This window comes from Lucilia cuprina, chromosome 4 (assembly GCF_022045245.1).
Source record: "Lucilia cuprina isolate Lc7/37 chromosome 4, ASM2204524v1, whole genome shotgun sequence".
In the NCBI taxonomy this organism is placed as follows: Eukaryota; Metazoa; Arthropoda; class Insecta; order Diptera; family Calliphoridae; genus Lucilia; species Lucilia cuprina.
In genome coordinates this window covers 3,936,206-3,958,644 of record NC_060952.1, presented here as the reverse complement: position 1 = coordinate 3,958,644, position 22,439 = coordinate 3,936,206, and the positions used below count along the sequence as shown (strand labels likewise).

The 22,439-nt window shown below is 29.7% G+C and overlaps 2 protein-coding genes across 2 annotated transcripts in view; both read right to left on the bottom strand.

The window, feature by feature from the left end:
• Positions 1 to 640: 640 nt before the first annotated feature.
• LOC124419822 lies at positions 641 to 1,681 on the bottom strand. Its single transcript, XM_046950581.1, has one exon. The coding sequence runs from the start codon at positions 1,679 to 1,681 to the stop codon at positions 1,286 to 1,288; it is 396 nt and encodes a 131-aa protein (XP_046806537.1). The 3' UTR covers positions 641 to 1,285.
• Positions 1,682 to 1,726: 45 nt separating this feature from the next.
• Positions 1,727 to 22,439, bottom strand: part of LOC111690838 (sterile alpha motif domain-containing protein 5) — a 125,867-nt gene continuing 105,154 nt past the window's right edge. Inside the window, exons 8-17 of the mRNA XM_023453410.2 lie at positions 19,776 to 19,830; positions 19,314 to 19,471; positions 16,415 to 16,578; positions 10,671 to 10,752; positions 7,722 to 7,928; positions 6,390 to 6,585; positions 5,134 to 5,279; positions 3,247 to 3,533; positions 2,899 to 3,023; positions 1,727 to 2,190 (exon numbers count right to left, since the gene is read on the bottom strand). Coding sequence (XP_023309178.2) covers positions 1,727 to 2,190; positions 2,899 to 3,023; positions 3,247 to 3,533; positions 5,134 to 5,279; positions 6,390 to 6,585; positions 7,722 to 7,928; positions 10,671 to 10,752; positions 16,415 to 16,578; positions 19,314 to 19,471; positions 19,776 to 19,830 — 1,884 coding nt within the window. The remainder of the gene's footprint in view (positions 2,191 to 2,898; positions 3,024 to 3,246; positions 3,534 to 5,133; positions 5,280 to 6,389; positions 6,586 to 7,721; positions 7,929 to 10,670; positions 10,753 to 16,414; positions 16,579 to 19,313; positions 19,472 to 19,775; positions 19,831 to 22,439) is intronic.

Below are 22,439 nucleotides of genomic sequence, written 5' to 3'. Positions count from 1 at the left end.
CCGAATTAGAACTGCACTGGAACTGAACTAAAACTGAACTGGAACGGAACTAGAACTGAAATAGAACTGAAATAGAACTGAACTAGAACTGAACTAGAACTGAACTAGAACTGAACTAGAACTGAACTAGAACTGAACTAGAACTGAACTAGAACTGAACTAGAAATGAACTAGAAATGAACTAGAAATGAACTAGAACTGAACTAGAACTGAACTAGAACTGAACTAGAACTGAACTAGAACTGAACTAGAACTGAACATTTAAAGCAATTTACTGTTAGTTTTGTAAACTTTTAAGAAAACTAATTTCGAAATAGTACTTCTTTTAAATTTGTTGTTTGTATATGGTACAAAAAAAAATAAAATAGGATGGGTGGGGGTAGTTTGTTTGTTTATTTATGTGTTCTATGAGTATGTATGTGTATTTTCAATTATTTGCAAGTTTTTTATTTGTTTTTTTGTTCTAACTTTTTGTTTAAACTTTCATACAATACATAAATGCCATCACCTGAGAAAAGTATAATTTAATATAAAATACTTTAAAAAATGTCTCTATTGTATGTTATTGATTTTTTTTTTTTGTTTTGTATTTTTTATATTCGTTTTATATTTTTGCATTGCTTTGTTAGTTATTTTTTAGTTTTTTTTGTTTGTTTTTATAATTTAAATTTATTTTATATTTATACACTGTACATTTGAACTGAACGACGAAACATTATACAAAATTGTTTTTTTTTTCTTTTAATATTATTTTTTGTTTCTATTTAAAGAATCACAGCATTTTTTGTTTTACTTATATTCGAAATTAAGTCTTAAGAGAATAGAAACAAAAATCTTACAAAAATATCTTAAATATAAAAGTAAATATTAAAAATAAACAATTCAATCAAAAAAGATAACTTTTTTAAGAAAAATTAAACAAAAAATAATACATTTTAAACCTTTAACTTAAGATTTTGTTAAGTGTAGTATTACACCCTTTTTATGTTATAGAAATTATTTTTTTGTGGCATTTTGTTTTAAGCTTAAGGATTAAATATTGGAAAAATCAAGATAAACTTAATTTAAATTAAACATAAACAAAATAAATTTATCATATAAAGAATCAGACTTAAATTAGTTAGTTTATTATATAAATATAATTTCAATATATCGTATAAATAAATTGTTATGTGGATTTTTTATAGATTTTATTTATAAGTTAATTTAATACATACGTACTTATGACGCTGACACTGATGTTGATGATGTTCAAGTATTGTAGTATTTTTTCGATAGAACTGGGCTATTGTTCCTTTGTAATCTCTCGACTGCTGCCTGTGGTAATGTTTGTACTGCTACCGCTGCCAATTGTTGAAGATTGTGTTACGACTCCTGCTGTAGCAGTTGCTGTACCTGCTGTTATGTTATTAGTATTTTTGCGCAAATGATTGCGTAACATTACCAGATTACGATTCAATTGTAAGTTGTTACTTAAACCTGTGCCTGTAGTGGAGGCATTCAATTGGCCACTGGCCGCACTGGCACTTGTAACATGTGGCAGTGTATTGCAGGTATTCTCATCGGTGGCTAGAGATCTTAAATAGTTTGCTGTACTACTACTGCAGCCAGGTATAACAGCCGAAGCCACCGATGTTGTGGGCGATATGGCGCCACACAAAGTCTCTCCACTACTAGACATAGGCACGCCCAATAGCAGCTCATGGGCGAGTATGGTGGGCAAATGTTAAGTGCTATTTTTCATGGGACCCGAAGACAACGAACTACTACTAACACCGGAATCACTGGACTTCTCACTAAGTCCACCTCCACGTGTCAAAGTATCGTCGGGTAATAGACCTGTGCCCAAAAGTCCTTTTTTGCCTACTCTTCCGGTTAAAGCGGTATTGGTTTTAAATGGATTATCTTTCATTCTTCGAGCACTTTCGACTCTTTTCATTATTTCACTCGAACATTTTGTTACCACATCATCAAGACTGTTGTTGTCATCGGTGGAGGTTAAGGTTTGTGTGGGTGTTTGAGAGGTGGGCACCGGGGATCCTTCATAACAGCCAGAATCTCGGGGAAAGTGTCTTCGTCCGAAGGGTGAAGCTCCATGCTTCTTGTTGATATTATTTAATCGAGCCTCATCGTTTTCCGAACTCGAACCGGCAATATCAACATCGGAGCCGGTTTGTGGGAAGCTGGAAGCTGAAAAGAGAAAAAATAGGAAAAGTGTAAGCAATAAGTTTGTATAAAATATTGTGAAGTAGATTTTCTAATTCAAAACGAATAACATTGATGTAATTCATAACAAATCTCTCTAAAATGGAATAGAGCAGATAAGAAAGGCATTGATTACTCAAGCTCTTTAAAGCTTTTCGTAAATGATCTTTTTTAAAAAGCGTTTTTTAAAAAGAGCTCTAATGTTTTTATTACATAAAAAAGCCTTTCATATACAAAATTCTAATAAATTTTTCACATGAAAAGATCTGTTCTCTGATGAACTGTTTTCAAAACCTTTTTTTATAAAAAAAAGTAATGGCTATTTTCCAAAAAAAGAAATGACTTTTTCTAAACTAGACCAGTAATAGGTGAAAGTTTTCTTAAAATCAAGCTGCAAGAAAAACTGTAATTTAAATTCAAACAAATCCATTACACAAAGCTTACTAATAGAAAACCTACTTATTAGTACCTACTTTTGATCTTTAAACAACTTCGTGTTTCTAATGATTATTTCATTTAAAAACATCTCATTACAACTTAAAGTTCAACAACTTCTTACTACTTCTTCAACAATTATTAAACAATCAACGGCCTGTCTTTAATGATTATTTATTAAAACGTCTCTAATGAACAATGAAATTAATGAAAACTGAAAAAGGAAGAAAGAAATAAAAATAATTTTCCAAAACTTACTGCAATCCATATCATGTAAAAGCTGCACAGCTGTTAACAATTTGGCACGATGGTCTGGATTAACTATACCCAAATAATCTAAATCAGCAGGTTCAAGCTCTTTAAAAAGTTCCAGGTCTTCGTAGCTGCAAATTCAGAGAAAGGAAAAAAATACAAACAAAAAGTAACAAAAATAAGATTAATGAATACAAACATTAGCACACTAAAACAACAAAAAGGGATGATTTGGATTTTTTGTTTGTTTCCTTAGGTATGTTCCCCAACTCGAATCAATATGAACGAGCATGAGTGAACAGGACATAACAATTTTACTCTAGAGTGCAAAAAAAAAAAAACTCATTAACTTACCCATTTAAAACAAATACGGATGTGTATTCCTTTAAACCAATACGCATTAATAAATCCTCCACAGAATGAGGACCATTATTATGATTGAGATGACGTCCTCCCGTTGTATGAGCACCACTCATACCTTTACCCGTTAAGCCGGCTAAATTTTTACTATGCGAATGTTTTAAACGTTGATCTGGCAGCACTTCAACATTGATAAACTTAAAGTGACCTAAACGGCCATGACAACGACCCTTCCAAATGCCAGAAGCGTTCATTGACAACACGTCGATTATGTCACCTTTCTATAAAGCAACAGCAGCAACAATATAAGAGGATAAAAAATAAAATATAAAACAAAAAAGTTAGTAAAATAAATAAAGCAACTGATGGTGTATACGAAATAAAAGGACACAATTTATATAAAGTACATAGATATAACGATTTTAGCCTTGTAGTTGGGAAATATTTTCGCAACACTTTACTTCTACTCGCACAAACACATTCCTTCAAAAATTTATAATATTTTGTCGATATATTTACAGGTTTGTATATAAGTTTGTGTAATATTTTCTATAGCATCATTATCAATGAGATGAAAAGACGTTGAGGAGTATAAAACACTCATACATACGTATATACAAAAAAAAAGAAAATATTTTACGTCTTTCGTACACGGAAAGAACATCCATCATAAAGTCAATGAAGTATGATGATGGTGTCTCAAAGAAAGCAAAAAATAAAATAGAAAAATAAAAAATATATCCGTTTAAGTAGGATTTTCATAAGATGTATTATGTTCTAGTATGTATAAATTTGTATGCATATAGGTTTTTTGCAAAGTACAGTAAAAGCTCATAAATATAATAATATTTAAGGCTTAAAGGTATTTTATTCTTAAATTGAAGTTTTAGTGTAGGCTATTTTGTTGGTCAGTGTGTGAAAATATTAGGGGGAAAATTTAAGATTTAAAAACAAATACTTTTAAAGCCATCTCCAGAGATTGTGTGTGTCAAATTACAGCTTTTTAGGTCCAGACTTTCTGATTTAACTGGAAAGACGATAGAACTGCAGATAACCTTCTGATATTACAAATATCAGCAGAAACGCAACAACACCTAAAGAGGTGTACATAATGAGAAGCTTTTATCGGTCTATCAGATTTGGGGCTAAGATAGTCATAGGTTAATATTAGGTATATATAACTTTGTAGTTCCAGTCGTTTAAACCCTAGTAAATCAGCCTGTCCGCATTGTAACAATTGTCCTGTTCATCATAAACACGGATAGTTTGGGAATTTTCTAATATGACGTTACAAATATCAGTACAAACACATTAATATTCACCACTACACAGAGAGAGCTGGTATGAAAAGCTTTTACATATCAATTAAAAACTTTAAAATTTCAGATGTATGGATCTGAACTTAAACTTTCTAACTTTTAGAAAATCATTAATTGAGTTTTACAAAACTTATACCAACCGATTACATTCATATTTAAAAATGAATATTATTGTTTGAATTTAGCTAAAAAGCTTTCCTAAAAGCTTTTATGTACATATCAAAAAATGTTTTGTTTTATGTTTAAATACGTCGATCGTGATAACAATTTGGGACAAACAATATTTTAAAGCTTTAAACACTACTCCGATTAAATTAAAAAAGTTTTAAAATTTTCTCCAAAAGCTTTTACTGTATAAAAAATCCTTTGTCTGCCTTATTGAAATAATATTAAAGTTGTTGCCATTTTTTAACTCTCAAGTCTTACAAGAAAAACTATTTTCTATATACTTCCACTACTTTGTCCTTTTATTTAAATATATATATTTATATCTATCTACAGTTTATAGAGCAATTGTGTTTGTGTGTATCCAAGATTTTGTCGTTTGATTTTTGATACTCACCTTAAATTTAAGTGCATCCTTATCATAAGGATTTGCCATACTGTCGACAAGTGCTTTCGCTTTACATATTGATGGTGCTAACGAGGTACGATCATCTGTAGATATGGAACTTTGTGGACTGCCTGGACGTACTAAAGCTTGAGTGCCTGTGTTTGACAAACAAAATAAAAAAAAATATAAAGAATGTTTAATATAAAAAGTTTTGTTAAAGAAAAACAATTTTAAATATTTTTAATTAATTTTTTATAAATTTGTTTTTTTTTTTTGTACTGTAAAAGTTAAGTTTGGTGGAAAATAAATGTTCATCAATTTCTCAAAGTTAAATCAACATACTCATAGTTGAGGGTATATAAAAAGGGAAAGAAAAAAATTGTTTTTGCTTTGTCGCAAAATTTCAAGTGTGTTGTACATTTCGGACTTCTTTTTTTGAAGTTGCTTTAGTTGTTTTAGTGGATTATTCAAAGAAAATACTTGAAGAAATAAAGTTTTTTGTTCATTAATAGAGTTTCTAGTTTTCGCTTAAAACATACAAAGGAATGAAAGCACATTAAATTCCTAACTTTCCATCCCTCTCTTTGGAATACACACGTAGCAATTCTTCCAACACTCACTAAACGTAAAATTACCCCCCAAAAAACAGTAAAGAAAATGAATCCAGTTGAAAAGTCTAGATAGTTGTGCATTAGTAAACTCACACTCATAGAAATATACATTTATGTATGTATGTGTATGCATAGAACATGTTTCTATTGCTTTTTAGAAGCTTTTTAATGTCTTTATGTTTGTTTGTATATTTGAGCGTAGGAGTGAGTGAGTGAATGGGTGAGTATTTTGTATGCATGCACGAAGGCTTAAAACATTCCGGAAGCATATTAAAAATTCATTAAGTTTTCAAAAATTTCCACAGTTTTAACCAAAAAACCACTTAAACCCAACTACCAAAAAAAAAAATAAATAAACATATACACAACTAAAATAAGCAACAAGAGAACATTGTATATAAACAACAAAATAATGGCAACATCAACTGAATTGAAACAAAAACAACAATATAACAAGGCAAATTTAGCCCAACCCAAACACCCACTACTCCTCATATATTCTTTTATGATGCAGCTTTCCAAACATCTATTACAATTGTTAATAGACCCAATATGTTTGTTGAAAGAAGGAGTGAGAGTATGTTGTTTTTCCAAAGTTAAAACTATATGTTTATGTATAAAGTACTTGCTGCAACAAAAACTACTTATACTTACTTGAACCGGAAGCACTGGGTAAACTTTCGACCGAACTTGCTGAACAAGCAAAGGCTTGATCACTCATACTTCCTCGATCTGTATTATCTTGAGAATTGCTAAAATCCCTTGAAGTATCCTTTGTGGCAACAAAGTTTCGCACGCCATTCTCATTAAATGTGCCAATTTCCTTTGGTGAGTTTCGCATTTCGTTAGTCTGAGGTTACAGCAAATACCAACAACAACAGTAGAAGCAACAGCAGCAGCAGCATTATCATCAACGACAGGCCATATTGAAGAAGGAGCAGGAACAGGAACATGAAGTTTAAGCAAATAGTCGTAGTTGTAGTAAAAGTATCATGGCATAAGCAAGGATTGCACAAGTCAAAGTTTTTCAAAATTGTGATGTGGATTTTAAAGTTGTTTTATTAAAAGTTTTTCATTTCCCCCAAACACACGCATACAAAAACACACATTTTTACAGCAACATTGATTCAGTCATCCAGCCCCATATATACATATTCCATCCAATCCATTCCATTCAAACCAACAGTCAACCATCCATCCGTTCATGTTTAAGGCGACCCAGACAAAGTTGACGTACACAGTCAATTATTGTACAAATGAAAGTTTATGTGAGTGAGACCAAGGGCGCATAAAGATTATTCGCAAAAAAAAAAAAAAAAACACGAGAAAGAAAAGTAAAAGAGAATATAGAGAAAAAAAAAGAAAAACATAATTTTTTTTATATTAGTCTTGGTTGATTGTTTTTATACTTTTGTTTTTGTTCGTTATTTTATGTTTTTTTTATATTTATATCATCATTAGAAAGTTCAAAAACCAACATACGCATCGTTGGTTAATCTAAACAAACAAACAATAATTAATAATAAATGGTTTTAAACTTTATATTTTTCTTTTTCCTGGGTCCTAAGGGTTAAAAAGGGAGTTTAAATGTTTTGTAAATATTGGAGGTTTTATTTTAAAATTTTAATTCGACAGGAAATACCAAGATTATTTTTAAGAAAAATAAAGATTGAAAAGTTTAAAAGGTTTAGGCTGTAAAGTAAATAATTAATAAATTTTTAAACAAATATGTACTTGAAATATGATTTGATTAAGATTTGTTTTTAGTTTCGAGAAATAAAATGTTAAAGAAAATGTATTGAAATGAGTTTCGTGTTAATTCTTCGACTTATTGTTTAACAATGTTTAAGAGAATTGTTGAGAAGGAAATTTAAATCTTAAACAATTTGTTTCACTGTAAAATGAACAAACATTGTGTTAATATCGATTGCGTATTGGTTTTTGAAATATTTCTGATTAATTTTATTTAAAAATCTATCCACTTACATGATGTACAGTGGCCTTTTGGCTCATAGTATTTGATTTTGTCGCTACGGCTCCATTCTTTTTAACTTTGGCCGCCAGACTGGGTGGTAATGCACGTGTAGCTCCTATATCTTCATAATCCGATGAGGGACTGGGTGACAATGAGGGTGATTCTCCAATGCCTCCACTTAGAGTACGATAACGTGCCGTGCAATTATTGGTGGCAATCTGTAGTGAGAGAAGAGAGAAAAAAACATTAAATTTCCATTAAAATCTTAAAATTCGTGCATGTGATGGGATGTAGAGTTAAACAGCACGTTTAAACATAATCAGCAAATTTGTTAAACTAATGTTTTCTCATTTTGTATTTGGTTCAACCACATAAATGTTAGTTTTAAAATATATTATTGTACTCGGTTCTTAAACAATTTAATTTTCAAGAACAGTAAAAAACTTAACAAAATTATACCATATACAACATACGACAAATAAAAAGCTATTTACGAAAGAAAATCTCTTTAAACTCAATTTGACACAAAGGATTAACATTGTTGTATAGAAATATAATATAAAATTGTACGGTTGTATTGTTGTTTATAATTAATTTGTTTTTTTTTTTTTAATTTGTATTTGAAAAATTTTGATGATATACAATGCTAGAACGATGCGACATCAATTGTGATGTCGTACAATAAGAATAAGTACAATAAGAATAGAATTTTCCATCCCTGTTAAATAGGCTTTATGTTATATTTTGAAAACTATCCTAAAATTGATTTAATCCTAAACTATTTTCTAGTCACTAACTCTATACCTGTACCACAGTATTATTTCATTTGAGGGTTAGAGAATTTAAACAATTTGTTTTCAACAAATGGCTACAATCACAACATTCAACTCTCAAGCAAATCGAAACAAAACAATTGAACAAAAGAAAGCAAAATGGCGAACTTGTGTCTGTATAGAGTAAATGTTGAACGTGTATGCCGCAGGTTTAGATCCCGGCAACTTTAAGAGTTAATATATCTTTTTAGTTTGTATTTAACGCAAATCTTTTAGTAAGGTGTACCTTTAACTGCAGGGCTACAACACACAATATTTTCTTTAAGTCCTGTTATTCATGCCACTAGACCGTCGTTGCTGAGTAGAAAAGAAAATATTGCTGCAATAACAAAACTTTGTTTGCTCAACTGCACTTTATCAATTTGGTGCAAATGTATATTTGTATATGTGAGTCTGTTTATATGGATATGAAAGCATACGTTTGTGTGTGTATTTTAAAGTTCTCATCTCAACCATGTGATGAAAATGATGGTCGTTCATTCACTCATTTCTTTCACTTTTTTCGGGTAAGTTGTTAAGCTTTAGAGTTAAGTGTTTTGTTAGGGCATTAAGAGGAAAACCCGTATAACAATAAAAAAAAATACGGACTTTTCAGATTATTTGCACTTGGCGGCATTGACTATTGCCTGGCAAATATTGGTAGCAGCAACATTAACACTTCAATTTAAAACTAATTCACAAATAAATTGTCATCATTATTTCTGGTTGTAGAAAAGAAAGTTTTTGTGAACAACAACAACAAAAAGAACATTGGTAGACGGAAAAACATAAATATTTTTTATCACAGGTGATTAATAATGATTTGAGAGAAACAAAGAAAGTTTGTTTGTGAACAGTGTTGCCCATAGTTGTTTACCATTTCCCGTTAAATCATTCACACAAATCGCTAAAAACTCTGAAATTTAGGTTATAGACTATAGGCTAGACTATAGACTAGACTATAGACTAGACTATAGACTAGACTATAGACTAGACTATAGACTAGACTATAGACTAGACTATAGACTAGACTATAGACTAGACTATAGACTAGACTATAGACTAGACTATAGACTAGACTATAGACTACACTATAGACTAGACTATAGACTAGACCATAGACTGGACTATAGACTAGACTATAGACTAGACTATAGACTAGACTATAGACTAGACTATAGACTAGACTATAGACTAGACTATAGACTAGACTATAGACTAGACTATAGACTAGACTATAGACTAGACTATAGACTATAGACTAGACTATAGACTAGACTATAGACTAGACTGTGGAGTTTTCTACAGTAATTAGTTGAGTCTATATTATAAACTATTCTATAGGAAAGTTTATAATCTAGTCTAGCCTATAATTTAGTCTATAGTCTAGTCTATAATGTAGTCTATAGTCTAGTCTATAGTCTAGTCTATAATGTAGTCTATAGTCTAGTCTATAGTCTAGTCTGTATCTAGTCTAAAGTCTAGTCTATAGTCTAGTCTGTAGTCTAGTCTATAGTCTAGACTATAGACTAGACTATAGACTAGACTATAGACTAGACTATAGACTAGACTATAGACTAGACTATAGACTAGACTATAGACTAGACTATAGACTAGACTATAGACTAGACTATAGACTAGACTATAGACTAGACTATAGACTAGACTATAGACTAGACTATAGACTAGACTATAGACTAGACTATAGACTAGACTATAGACTAGACTATAGACTAGACTATAGACTAGACTATAGACTAGACTATAGACTAGACTATAGACTAGACTATAGACTAGACTATAGACTAGACTATAGACTAGACTATAGACTAGACTATAGACTAGACTATAGACTAGACTATAGACTAGACTACAGACTAGACTATAGACTAGACTTTAGACTAGATACAGACTAGACTATAGACTAGACTATAGACTACATTATAGACTAGACTATAGACTAGACTATAGACTACATTATAGACTAGACTATAGACTAAATTATAGGCTAGACTAGATTATAAACTTTCCTATAGAATAGTTTATAATATAGACTCAACTAATTACTGTAGAAAACTCCACTTTTTAACGCATTTTTCCCCTCAAATGTGCTTTTTAAAATTAATTAAATAAATATCAATTACTTACCGATACTGTACTAAGGCGGGATGTAACACTTTGTAAATCTGATATAGAGCCAGCATAATCTCCACTTTCTCTGTCATGGGATCTAAAAACAACAAATAAATAAAAAAAAAACATTTTAGCAAAGGATAATGAAAATTAAATACTTTCTTAATATAATAAATTGTTTTTCATTTAATATTGTATAAAATTTGCTGAACACAAATATTCCAACAAAAAATCCCTAAAATAATTTTAGCAACAACAAGAACAACAAAAATTGACCACTTAAGTATCTTAAAAATGACAATCATTTGACTTTCTTTAAATTGCTGTCAGTTTAGCAAATAAAATAAATGTCACTGCCAGATACACGTACACAAAATACACACAAACAAAAGGACCCTTTCTTTATATTTATTTTCTTTTTAACTCGAAATGCTTAAAAACTAAATAAAACAACCATATTTTACTTTTACCAACTGGCAGCAATTGGGCTAAGAAATACATCTTGTCTAATTCATCATATAATCATTTGTATTCTTGTAACACTCTTATAATTTTGACCAAGTGACATGGCAACAACAATAAACTAACAGACCAAAAATAGATTTCTTTAAGGGGGAAAAAAGAAAAATAACAGAATATAACTTAGAAACAGGCTGTAGGAGTAATAAAGAGGGGTTAAGAAAAAAGGTTAAGGTATCAAAGGATTAAGCAGGTTTCAATAATCCGTATAAATTACCTTGGAACTAGAAATCTACAAAATTCCAGTCAGCCAAATAAGTCAAATACATAAATATACAAAAATACCCATGCTAACAGATAAAGCTAAACAACAGACAGACATACAAATAAATAACCCAGTCAGTTTTTAGCCACAGTAAATTGTAGTATAATAATAGAAAAATCCTTTCAATACATAGAGTTTTGTAGGTGTATGTGTTTTTATATCTAGTAGTTATTGTTTGTTATCTTTAACAAACAGAAAATTTTCTTATTTGAAGAAGTTTGTACAATTTGAAGTGTTGGGATTCTTTTTTTTTGCAGTTTCAAGTGTTTTCTGGCTTTTCTTTTAAATCCTTATTTTATTTTCCATTTTCTTTACTGTTGGTCAATAATAACATCAACAGCATTTACAAGAAACAATCTATAGAATGAAAAACCAAAGTAACCCGAAAAAAACAACAATAATAATCAAAACCATTCAAAGTCATCAATTTCGAATTGAGAACATTCGGACATGCAGCACAACACAATTACATACTACTGTTACTTACATATGTGGTTGGTTGGTCGTTCGGACATTCATTTATACTCACGCCCTTCTATTAATACCTACATTTGTTGAAATCTATCTAAAACATACATTCATATCTAAATACATTTGTATACTTTATTTTTTTGCAACATCAACCGATTTGTATCTTCTTGCAAACATTGTGTTTTTTTAAAGGAAAATATAAGTTTAGAAACTTCCAAATTGTTGTTGTGGAGAGAAAGAGAGTTGAGTAAATTTGTGCTAATGAGTATTGGTTTGTAAGGTATGTACTCCTTTACAAATTTTGTAAAATCTGCTGAGCCCTAAATATGATTTAGTTATAGTGACAAAATTGGAAACATTTTTCTTTAGGTGTATTTTGAACATCAAACATGGGGCCGAAGTGTTTTTGTGAGGACTCTACAGAATCGATACAAGATGTAGTATAACATTCTCTCTCTCTAATTAGGTAGGTTTTTCTTAATCATGGCTTTACTAAGGGGCCTTTATAGAAGACTGGTATCACGTTACTTTATTACCAGAAACTAACTCAATGAATAGTTCTTATAGATTATTTTCTACTATGGACCCCTTTCAGAATATTTACAAAATTGCTTATATTGGCAGTTAGATTTCAAATACATTACTAAAACCATTTCATTATTTTACCTCAACGATCAAGGTACATAACTTTTTTTATTCGAAATAAAAAAAACAAAATTGACAGTTAAACCTTCAACATTTCTCAAGTACGTGTTAAACTATTACTAAAATATACATGAGTAACCTTTAATCTTTTTTAAATGAAAATATTTCTCCACTTTAACAAAGAAAAACTGTTGCTTTAATACAGCAAAACAATTCAACATTTTGTGGTTGTCGTTTTTAATAAAACTTTATTTACTTTATATATAAAACAAATATAATATAAATACGTATTTTTTTCTCTGTGGTCACCCTTTTGTCAGTTGCAGCCCCTTCTTTACAGCAAAAATCTAACACCAGCAACAACAATTGTACAAAAAGTAACCATAGACTATAAAATAAAAAAAAAAAAAAACATGGAAAATTCATATATGTATGTATGTGTACTATAAATGTATACATTTAAACATTTATATATTTATATACATACTAACAAACATTTTTACATTCACATAGATACAGTTACAGTTATAACAATAAAAATTGTATCAATATTTAACGTAATCAACCACATGTGTGTTGTATGTAGAAAAGTTTTCTTTTTCTTTCTTTTTATAAATGTATGGGTGTTTCAGAGTGGTTATTGTAGAGAAATATGTCTATATGTATGTATTAGTAAGGATCCAAAATAATATGACTTTTTAATATTTTAAATTATTGTTGTCACCGTTTTTTTTTTCTAAACATTTAATCAAAGGATAAATATCCATTTAAGTCCTTACTCTTTGTTATTGTAAAACAGAAAATATTTAAAAGTATTCTAGAAATATAACGAACTGTAAATTTCTTATGTCAAGATAACTACTTCTAGATATTTTTTTATGACCCCTGCTAATATATAAAAACATGTATTGGTATAAGTATTGTGTATGTGTTTGAGTATGTTTAAGTCTATATTTGATTGTTTCACTTTGGGGTTTTTGTTCATTTTTTTCTGTAATTCAGCACGTATTTACGCATACAGACTTACACATTTACTAATATATTTAAACGATGATAATCTAAAAAATTATTTGACATTTAAGCTTAAAAGTAGCTCTAGATCATGTTTCAAACGTTTTGGTATTGGTCATACTTGGCATTATAATGGTAGGGCATATAAACAAACATCTTTATTTCCATTTCTAACGCCTTCCTTTAGAACATATTGTAGTTTTATTCTAAAAGGTTAGAGGTTAGTGTTGTAGTCTGGTAAACTGGAATTGTGGGTTTGATTTCCTTCTGAGGCACTGGAGACTCGATAGAGGCCTAGGTGTAATTCTTACGATTTGATGTTTGCACATCCTCCTTTCAAACTAGCTAGTAAGGAATGTATATTATAGTATTATAGGTCCCTGAACTAAACTTTTCGGACCAGAAAGTGCGCCGATTACTAATAGAATTAATTATCGAAATTAAAACTTAGAGAGTTGCACATATGCTGATGAGTTTATCACAAGACAGACTGCAATTATTTAAAACAATTTTCTCAATAAAACATTTTACAGTTAGTGTAGTTTCAAAGTGCTTTCTCATACTGCCTTCCTACAATTACAAAATTAAAGTAATACGTATCTAAAAATTTTCCGTCAGATACACGTACACATTTGAATGAATGAACACAAAATATAGAAATGGACACACAGAACAAAACACCTTTTTTTGCAGTTGTTGTTGCTGCTTCATCTACTAAAGACGTAACAGCAAGAACAGCAATAATAAAAAAGGATATGAGTTTTAAATACACATACACAAACGTGCAAAAAAATATAACTAAGCTTTTATTTATATAAATACAATAAGACAGGGTCAGGGGTTTGTCGATGGGCAGGGAAGGGGGGTAGAAAAATAACCGAGCATTTATATATGTTGTATATGTGTACAAAAAGATGAAAAACTAACACAACTTTAACAAAACAAAAAAACAAAATCAGACAAAACAAAAAGAATCAAACAACGAACCTGCAAAAACTTTTATTTTAAATTTCACACACACAACAAACCATTCAAAAGATTAATTAATTTGGGCAACAAAAAAACCTAAAAACGTACAATAAATACCAAATAAAATTAAAATGCCAAAATAGAACAAAAATTTATTGTATTGTAGCTTTTTGTCGGCAAGTGATGAACATATAAGAGTTTAGTTTGTTTTTCCTTTTTTTTTTGGTCAGAGAGTCTGTGTTTGTTTTAAGGATTAGTTTTTGAATTTAATTTTCTTATGGTAATTTGCTGTTTTGAATTGTTGTATCTTTAATTTACACAAAATTAAACATAACCAAGTAATCACACTAATACTTACTTAATGCCAAACACAAATAGAAAAACTATCAAATTAAACTTTATATTTATTAAACGAAAAAAACCTAACAACAATTGCAACAAACTTAAAAGGAAAAAACAATACCTCTTTAAATAAAAGGTAATAAATCTTAAGCTGTTAAAGTTTTACTTTTTTTCCTGTAGTGATTTAAATGAAATTGGGTAAGATTATACAGATTGCTGGTATTACCAAGGTCAGCTACAGGTTGCCAAAGATTACGAACTCTACATACATTTAAACAAACAAACGCCCACATATACTTAATAACACATACACACACACTCAACTTTTTAACATGTAAGTTTAAATAAATGTCTATTATTTGCTATAAGGATGATTTTGCTCTTAAAACACAAGAGTGTTAAAATTTATGGTCTAAAGTTAAGGGTTGAAAACCCAAAAAAAAAAAAAAAAACTACTACTACTACTACTTGTATGTTTAGAGGTTTTCTTTTAACAAAAAGGGATTTCAACCACATTAAGTGCCCAAATTTAATATTACGAGTGGTATGTTTGTTATAAATCTTCTTTGATCATTATGCTACAATTTTTCGGGGGTTTTCTTGCTGATTTAAATTACACTTTAAGTTTTGTAGCCTTTTTTCTCTCTCATAGGGTTTGTGTGCGTGTGTGTGTAATGGGTAAAGTGGAAATAAAAAGACACACACGGAAACGGAAATGATAGGACACACTTGTTAGTTTTAAATTGAATGTGTGTGTCCACCATAAAGCAAATATTAGGATTAAAATATTTATTTTTTTATTTAAATTAAATCAAATCAAATCGTTTTAAAAAATTACACAGCTGTTGTAAAATAAAGCCTTAAAGCAGGCAACAAAATATAAACGACTAGCTAACAAATATAACTTTTTTAAAGTATTTTATACATTTTTGAGGTTTGTTACGTATTGAGTAGCCTTGATCTATTCTATTGACTTTTGTTGTCTAGTTTTTGAAATAAATTCTGAAATATAGTATGAACTATATCGGGGACTCTTGCCTGAACTACAACCTAAACTACACTCTAGACTATAGACTATATTTTAATATGCAATATCGTCTGGACTATAGAGTGGGCTATCGTCTGTTCAACTATCTAAAAAACAATTGGGTATATAGTGAATTATAGACTTATAGGATTGTATAGGTCTTAGCTTTAGTCTGCTTTATAAACTAGACCAGATAATGATTAATGTCTGACTATAGTCCAGTCTTATAGTCAGGACTACTTCCGTCTGAATTATAGGCTGGAAATATTATATGGAATCTATTCTAGACTATTCTAGTGTCCGATCTATGGTCTGGCCGAATGTCTGATCTATAGTCTATAGTCCAAACTACAGACTGGACTGAGTAGTAGTCTAGAATAAAGTATAGCATATAATATATATTATAGTCTGGACTATCACATGAACTATTATCAAACCAAAAGACTGAAGTATGGTATGGATATTATTACGAATTATTTTTTGGAATATAATCTGGATTATTTTACTCACCTTGCATGGGTTAAAGGAATTATTGTCGGTGGATTTGGTGGTTGTTGAGGTACGATAAGTCCTCTTCTCGGTGGTCCTCGATGTGGTAGCGATATATCTCCGGCAGATCGTAATGAAATGACACCAGTACTATCACGATTGGAGGTGAAACGTACACGGCCGCCCTAAAAAAGAAAAATAAATAATTTAATTTAAATTAAATTCAAAATAATATTTTTAACAATTAAATTTATTCTAAAAATAAATGTATAATATCAATAGCATTTTATTTAACCTAACAAAAGTGTTCTTAAAAAACACTAAAGCATTCAATTGAAAAAATATAAAACAAATTTTCTTTTTATTATTCTTTTTCTCTGTTTAAATATTTTAAATATTTTTTTGTTTCTTTTTGTATTAAAATTAAATGGTGCAACAACACAGAACATATTTTTATGAAATGTGTCAAATTAGATGGATGAATTCACAAAGAATTCTCAACAACATATTTGAAATATCTTTTTAAAGAAAACTATTTTTTTTTAATAAAAGTCAACCAAGCTGTCAAACTAATAAGAAAAAATTTTGGGTTTTAATAAATTTCTTGTAGTTTAAGGCTCTATTAGAGGACTAAATAATCAAAGAGCAACAAAAATTTTAATGCGATTTTCCCTATAACAAATTTTCTTTTAAAAATATTTAAAATAAAATTAAAAGGAATTTTTTTTAAATTTATAAAATTTTCGAATTTCTCTAACATCTGGCATCATCAGCTAAAATATTAACCAAACTATACATATTTTTTATACAAACACACACACATTTTTTTCCTGTTAGATTTAAAGACCTTTCAATGTATGAATAGTATATCATGACAATCCAACCTGACATATGAAATATGATAGAAAAGAAAAACTTTCTTTTCAACACTTATTACTCTCTCCCTCTCACTTTTTCATTTTCAATGTATTTTATTTATTTTTTTTTGTATTTTATTTCTTGTTTTTTTAACGTTTATAAAAATTGAAAGAATAAAATTGTGCAAAACATTTATATTGAATAAATGTTGTCAGAAAAGAAACAAAAACTACAACGAAATATTTTGTTAAAGTAAAGGAAAAAAAAACTAAATTCTTTTGCTTGTATTATTTTTTAACAAAAAAAAAAAAAAAGAGACTTTGTAGCAAAAAAAAATATATATATATACTAAATATTACTTTGTATGAATTTGTGTTGCATACATTCAAACTATTACATATACAAGTATTATTTTATTACATATGTAATGCTTAGATGATCTGACAACATTTGTTAAGAAAACTTTTCGTTATTTTTTTTTTTTTCGTTTCTCTTAAAATGTTCTAGAATTTTATTTAGCAAAAGAAGATTTGTAGGGGACGGATTTTAGTTTTTTATGCAGCTTGTCAAAAATATGTATTCATTTATGTAGAGTTGTTTAAAAATGTTGCTGATGTAGTTTTATTAGAAGGGTTCCAAGGAAAATGTCGCAAACTTTTTAATACTGATCTAAATCAAAGGAATTTGGCTACTAAATTCACATTTCTGCTAAAACGAGGAACATGTTTTGGAGAAAGTAGTGAAAAAATTATTTCCAAAGTGGATTTTCCGGGGCATTGGATTTTCCATCATGAAAGTGTCACCAGTTCCACTAGTCAGCTTTTTTTAGAATAATTTGACAATAGTGATATACAGGAAACAAATAACCCTTGGACCTGTCTTGCCTTCGGCTACGACATGATGGCTGTGGTTTAAACCCAAACTTGCAGGAACAGCTTGTTGGTTAAAAGACAGTTACACGGTGATATCAATATTTCGAGATTAGTTCAGTGCCGTTGCCGAAAAAGACAACAGTCACCTAGCAGATCCCCATGGGGGCATGTACCTTGTTGAGACCTCCGCCTTGCTGTTATTACAATCCCGGGGTATAAAGAAGTGGCCAATACATCCAGTCTGGCCGGGACTGAAAAATTGGTTACAGTCTACTTGCATAGATTGACAGAGGTCAGACCAGAGCACCGCATAATCTGGTACTACGGGTGGCTCGCAGGACTATGTCCTGGCTGGTCAGTTGGTTGAGTGGTTTAAACCCAAAATCGTGCGGAGAGTAAGTGGCGGTTAAAAGACTGATACATGATAAAGTCAATATGTCGGAATAAGTTCCGTGCTGTTGCCGAAAACAACAGATACCCCACTATGTGGATGAAAAAGACCACCACCATGAGATAAGGCCGCCAGGGCAGGTGCTCACGTTAAAACTCTTAAGTGTATATGATACGAATAGATTTGCTTTTTTGGTTTACCGATTACGTCCTTAAGTACTGTTGCCGGGAAACCATCCCATCTGCATGGTTCTAAGCGGACGGAAATGATGTTTTAGATTGCTTGAGTAAACAAAAACGATATTTAACCAGAAAGTCGTAAAAATCTTTATATAATTAGTCACTAAAAAAATATGCTCCTCCTAATGTTCATATATGAGCACCAGTCTATATTGTGGGAACTTTATTTGTCATGTATAAGGGAAAAAAATATCGAAATATTTAGAACGGCAAAAAAACTGTATATAGTTCAATTGCTTTTATTTGGTAAATTACATTGTATATGTATGTGAAAGCGAGTGTAAATTTGTCAGAATTCGAAACGAGAGTTAAGTCATTTTGGCATTTTATAAAAAAAAGTTACAGAAAAAATTTGGCATAAACTTATAGTGTTTGTTTTTAAAAGAAAAATGTTGTAGTCTTAAGCATTTAAGATGTTAAAACATATATTGAATTTGAAATATTACATGAAGTTTTATAGGGTTTTATATATTTTGAAATATTGTTTACATGCAATAAATATTAAATTAGTTATATTAAATAAAAACACTATAAAAATATTTTTTTATTTGTCACTTTACCTGTATTGTTGCTGCTGGACCACAATTAATACCCGCCATGAGAAAATCATCGGGATCACTTTCATATGGTGGCTCATCGTACCAGTGTCCTTGCGGGTGAATGCCACTAACAGCATAATGGGGACCACGTAATGCATCATCATACATATAAGTGTCATCTAGAACACACATTTAAAAAAAATAATAAAAAATAATAAAACCAAAAACAAAAATGTGAAAAAATACATTAAATCAAATAATAAAATATCGAGTGAGAAAGAGAAAATATGCATTTAATGTTTTGCAGCATAAAAATGCAATATAAAACATATGACAAATGCAATAAATTTTATAAAATAATAGCAATAATAATACTATTTAATAGAAAAAAAAACATGAAAAACTACAAAAATAATAAAATAAATATTGTTCATTGAATGTACAATGGGAAATGAAAATGTAGTTGGTTCTATAAAAACTTACCAATTTTGCCCTCTCTGCTCATTTGCAATAAGCCCTGTCGTATGTCACGCAGGATCTGTAATAAAAACAAAAAATGGAAATGAAATTAAAATGTAACTAAAAAAACTGTAGTACTGTGTACTGTGAAATTGTCATGAAATGGGGTAAATAAATATGCATAGAGAAAAAAAAAACAGTTTTCAATGGGAAAACCACAAAAATACCAAAGAGTGTTTGGAAATGCAGTTTTTTGTTGCAAGACGAGAATAAAAATGTTGGTTTTAATATTTTCAAATGCAGTGACACACACTAAACTCCTTTACTAAAAAGCAAATATGAAATTAAATTTTTTTTATAATTAAATAGAAATTTACAAAAAAAAGAAACAATAAAAATTTAATATTTTGCTGTTACGTTTTAAAGGAGTAAATTTACTAGAACTAAGTAGAAAGTTTGTAGTTAACTGCTATTTGTTTAAGTGTATAGGTTGTTTGCTAATTTTACATGTAGTATGAGAGAGTAATAGAAATCAATGGTATACAAGAATAATAAAATAATAAAATTGATGTTGAATTTATTGCTTCTTTAACTTTGTGTTGTTCTATGTGTATGTTGCATAGAAAATTTTTTATATTTTTTTGCGATTTGCTAACTCCTTCCACTATATATAGCGCTTTCTTTGACTACAAAATTTACTGCATCTACAACTATTACAACAACAAAGAGGAAATTTATTGCACAATGGGGAGATTGTATCAGAACTGAAATAGAACTGAACTAAAACTGAACTAGAACTGAACTAGAACTGAACTAGAACTGAACTAGAACTGAACTAGAACTGAACTAGAACTGAACTAGAACTGAACTAGAACTGAACTAGAACTGAACTAGAACTGAACTAGAACTGAACAAGAAATGAACTAGAACTGAACTAGATCTGAATTAGAATTTAACTAGAACTAAGCTCGCCTCCATTTTAAACAATTCGCTTTTTCCAACATATTTTAATCGAAAGTTCTCTTTTCAGTCCATCAGATTTCACCATCTGATCTCATTGACCTTGAAAAGCGTAGCATTTATAAATAAAATCTTTGGCCTAACCCATAGTGCACTCTATTAGTAATGTTTTCGCTTGTTCTGCAAGCAACTACTATGACTACTTTGAGAAATCAGCACGCTTTTACATTGAAAGATTTTTATTTGCTATTTCTACATTTTCTACCACTTCTCTTATTAGCCAACTCCAACAACAACGTCATCATATCAGCAAAGACTTTAACGTAACGAACCAGTAAGTAAAGCGAAAAAATAAAAAAAACAACAATTGCAACAACAACAAATTTTACAACTACTACACTCTATTACAACTACAGTGGCAATCTTTTTAGATAAAAATTAGCTAAAAGCTTTCTCACGTGCTACATGCAGCAGCAGGGTATTAAACGTCTATAAAATAAAATGGAGAAGAAATAGAGGCAAATGTAAAAAACACTCTTACATACAAAAATTGCTGCCAAAGGAGTGCAATTTAAATGCAAGTCATTACATTCAAATGTTCGACGACTACTACTACAACTTCCATGAATACAAACGGGAACGTTCAACATTTACCAACTTTACAAATGTAACTACAACTACGACTTCGTTTACATTGTGTTTTTTTTAACTACTGCAGCAATTGCAGCTACTAAAAGATTATTGGTTAAAATACTAAAAAAGAAACCATAAGAGTAAAAGAGGGAGAGGGGGTGTTGAAAACAACCTGCAATCATTATTATTTGTTGCAAGTGTTTAATAGTATGAGTAAGAGTTGAATAAGTGTTTGTGTGCCTGTGTGTTTGGTAGTGAATTAAATTTTTAATGTTTTAAATTGACTTTTTGCAGTAAATATAAAATTCATTATAATAGTAGTTGCTGCAAATGTTGTTGTACTCATTGTGGTTGTAGAATTTGAAGTTGTTGCTTTAATAATATTTTTTTTTCTCATTTTACAACCATTGTTGTTTTTGTAGTAGTTGTTCCATATGCATTTTGGTTGCATAAAACATTGAGGGGTTTATTTATTTTATTTTTCATTTCCATTTCCTTTTTTATTTTCGTTGTTCTTAATTTAAAGATTTTTTGACGGTTTTTTATTTGTTTTTGTGTGTTTTATGTATAAAATTGTATAAAAACAACAGAAAAACAAAAACAACTTTGAGCCCTTGCACTTTTTTTCACTGTGCACAAGTAGTGGTAGCGAGGAGCTTTACTTTTTTCTATTTGACTTGGTTCGAGGACAATCACCTTTAGTAATAGTGATGACAACTCTTGGCAAGGGAATCAAAGAAATTTCTTTAAGTTAATTTTTTTGTGAAAAAGAAGGTATGTAGTTTTAATAAATTAAAAGTTAAAATTATAACAAAATAATTGGAAATGTTTTGTCATTTTGGAAAATTTAAAAAAATAGTATAATATTAAATTAACAAGAATTAACAAGTTAAATCACCGGAACTGAACTAAAACTAAATTAGAAATGAACTAGAATTAAATTATAAATGAACTAGAACTGAACTAGAACTGAACTAGAACTGAACCAGAACTGAACTAGAACTGAACTAGAACTGAACTAGAACTGAACTAGAACTGAACTAGAACTTAGCTAGAACTGAACTAGAACTGAACTAGAACTGAACTAGAACTGAA

Excerpts from the sequence above, each read along its gene's own strand:
- LOC124419822 (XM_046950581.1), bottom strand. The coding sequence starts at position 1,681 with ATGTCTAGTAGTGGAGAGACTTTGTGTGGCGCCATATCGCCCACAACA.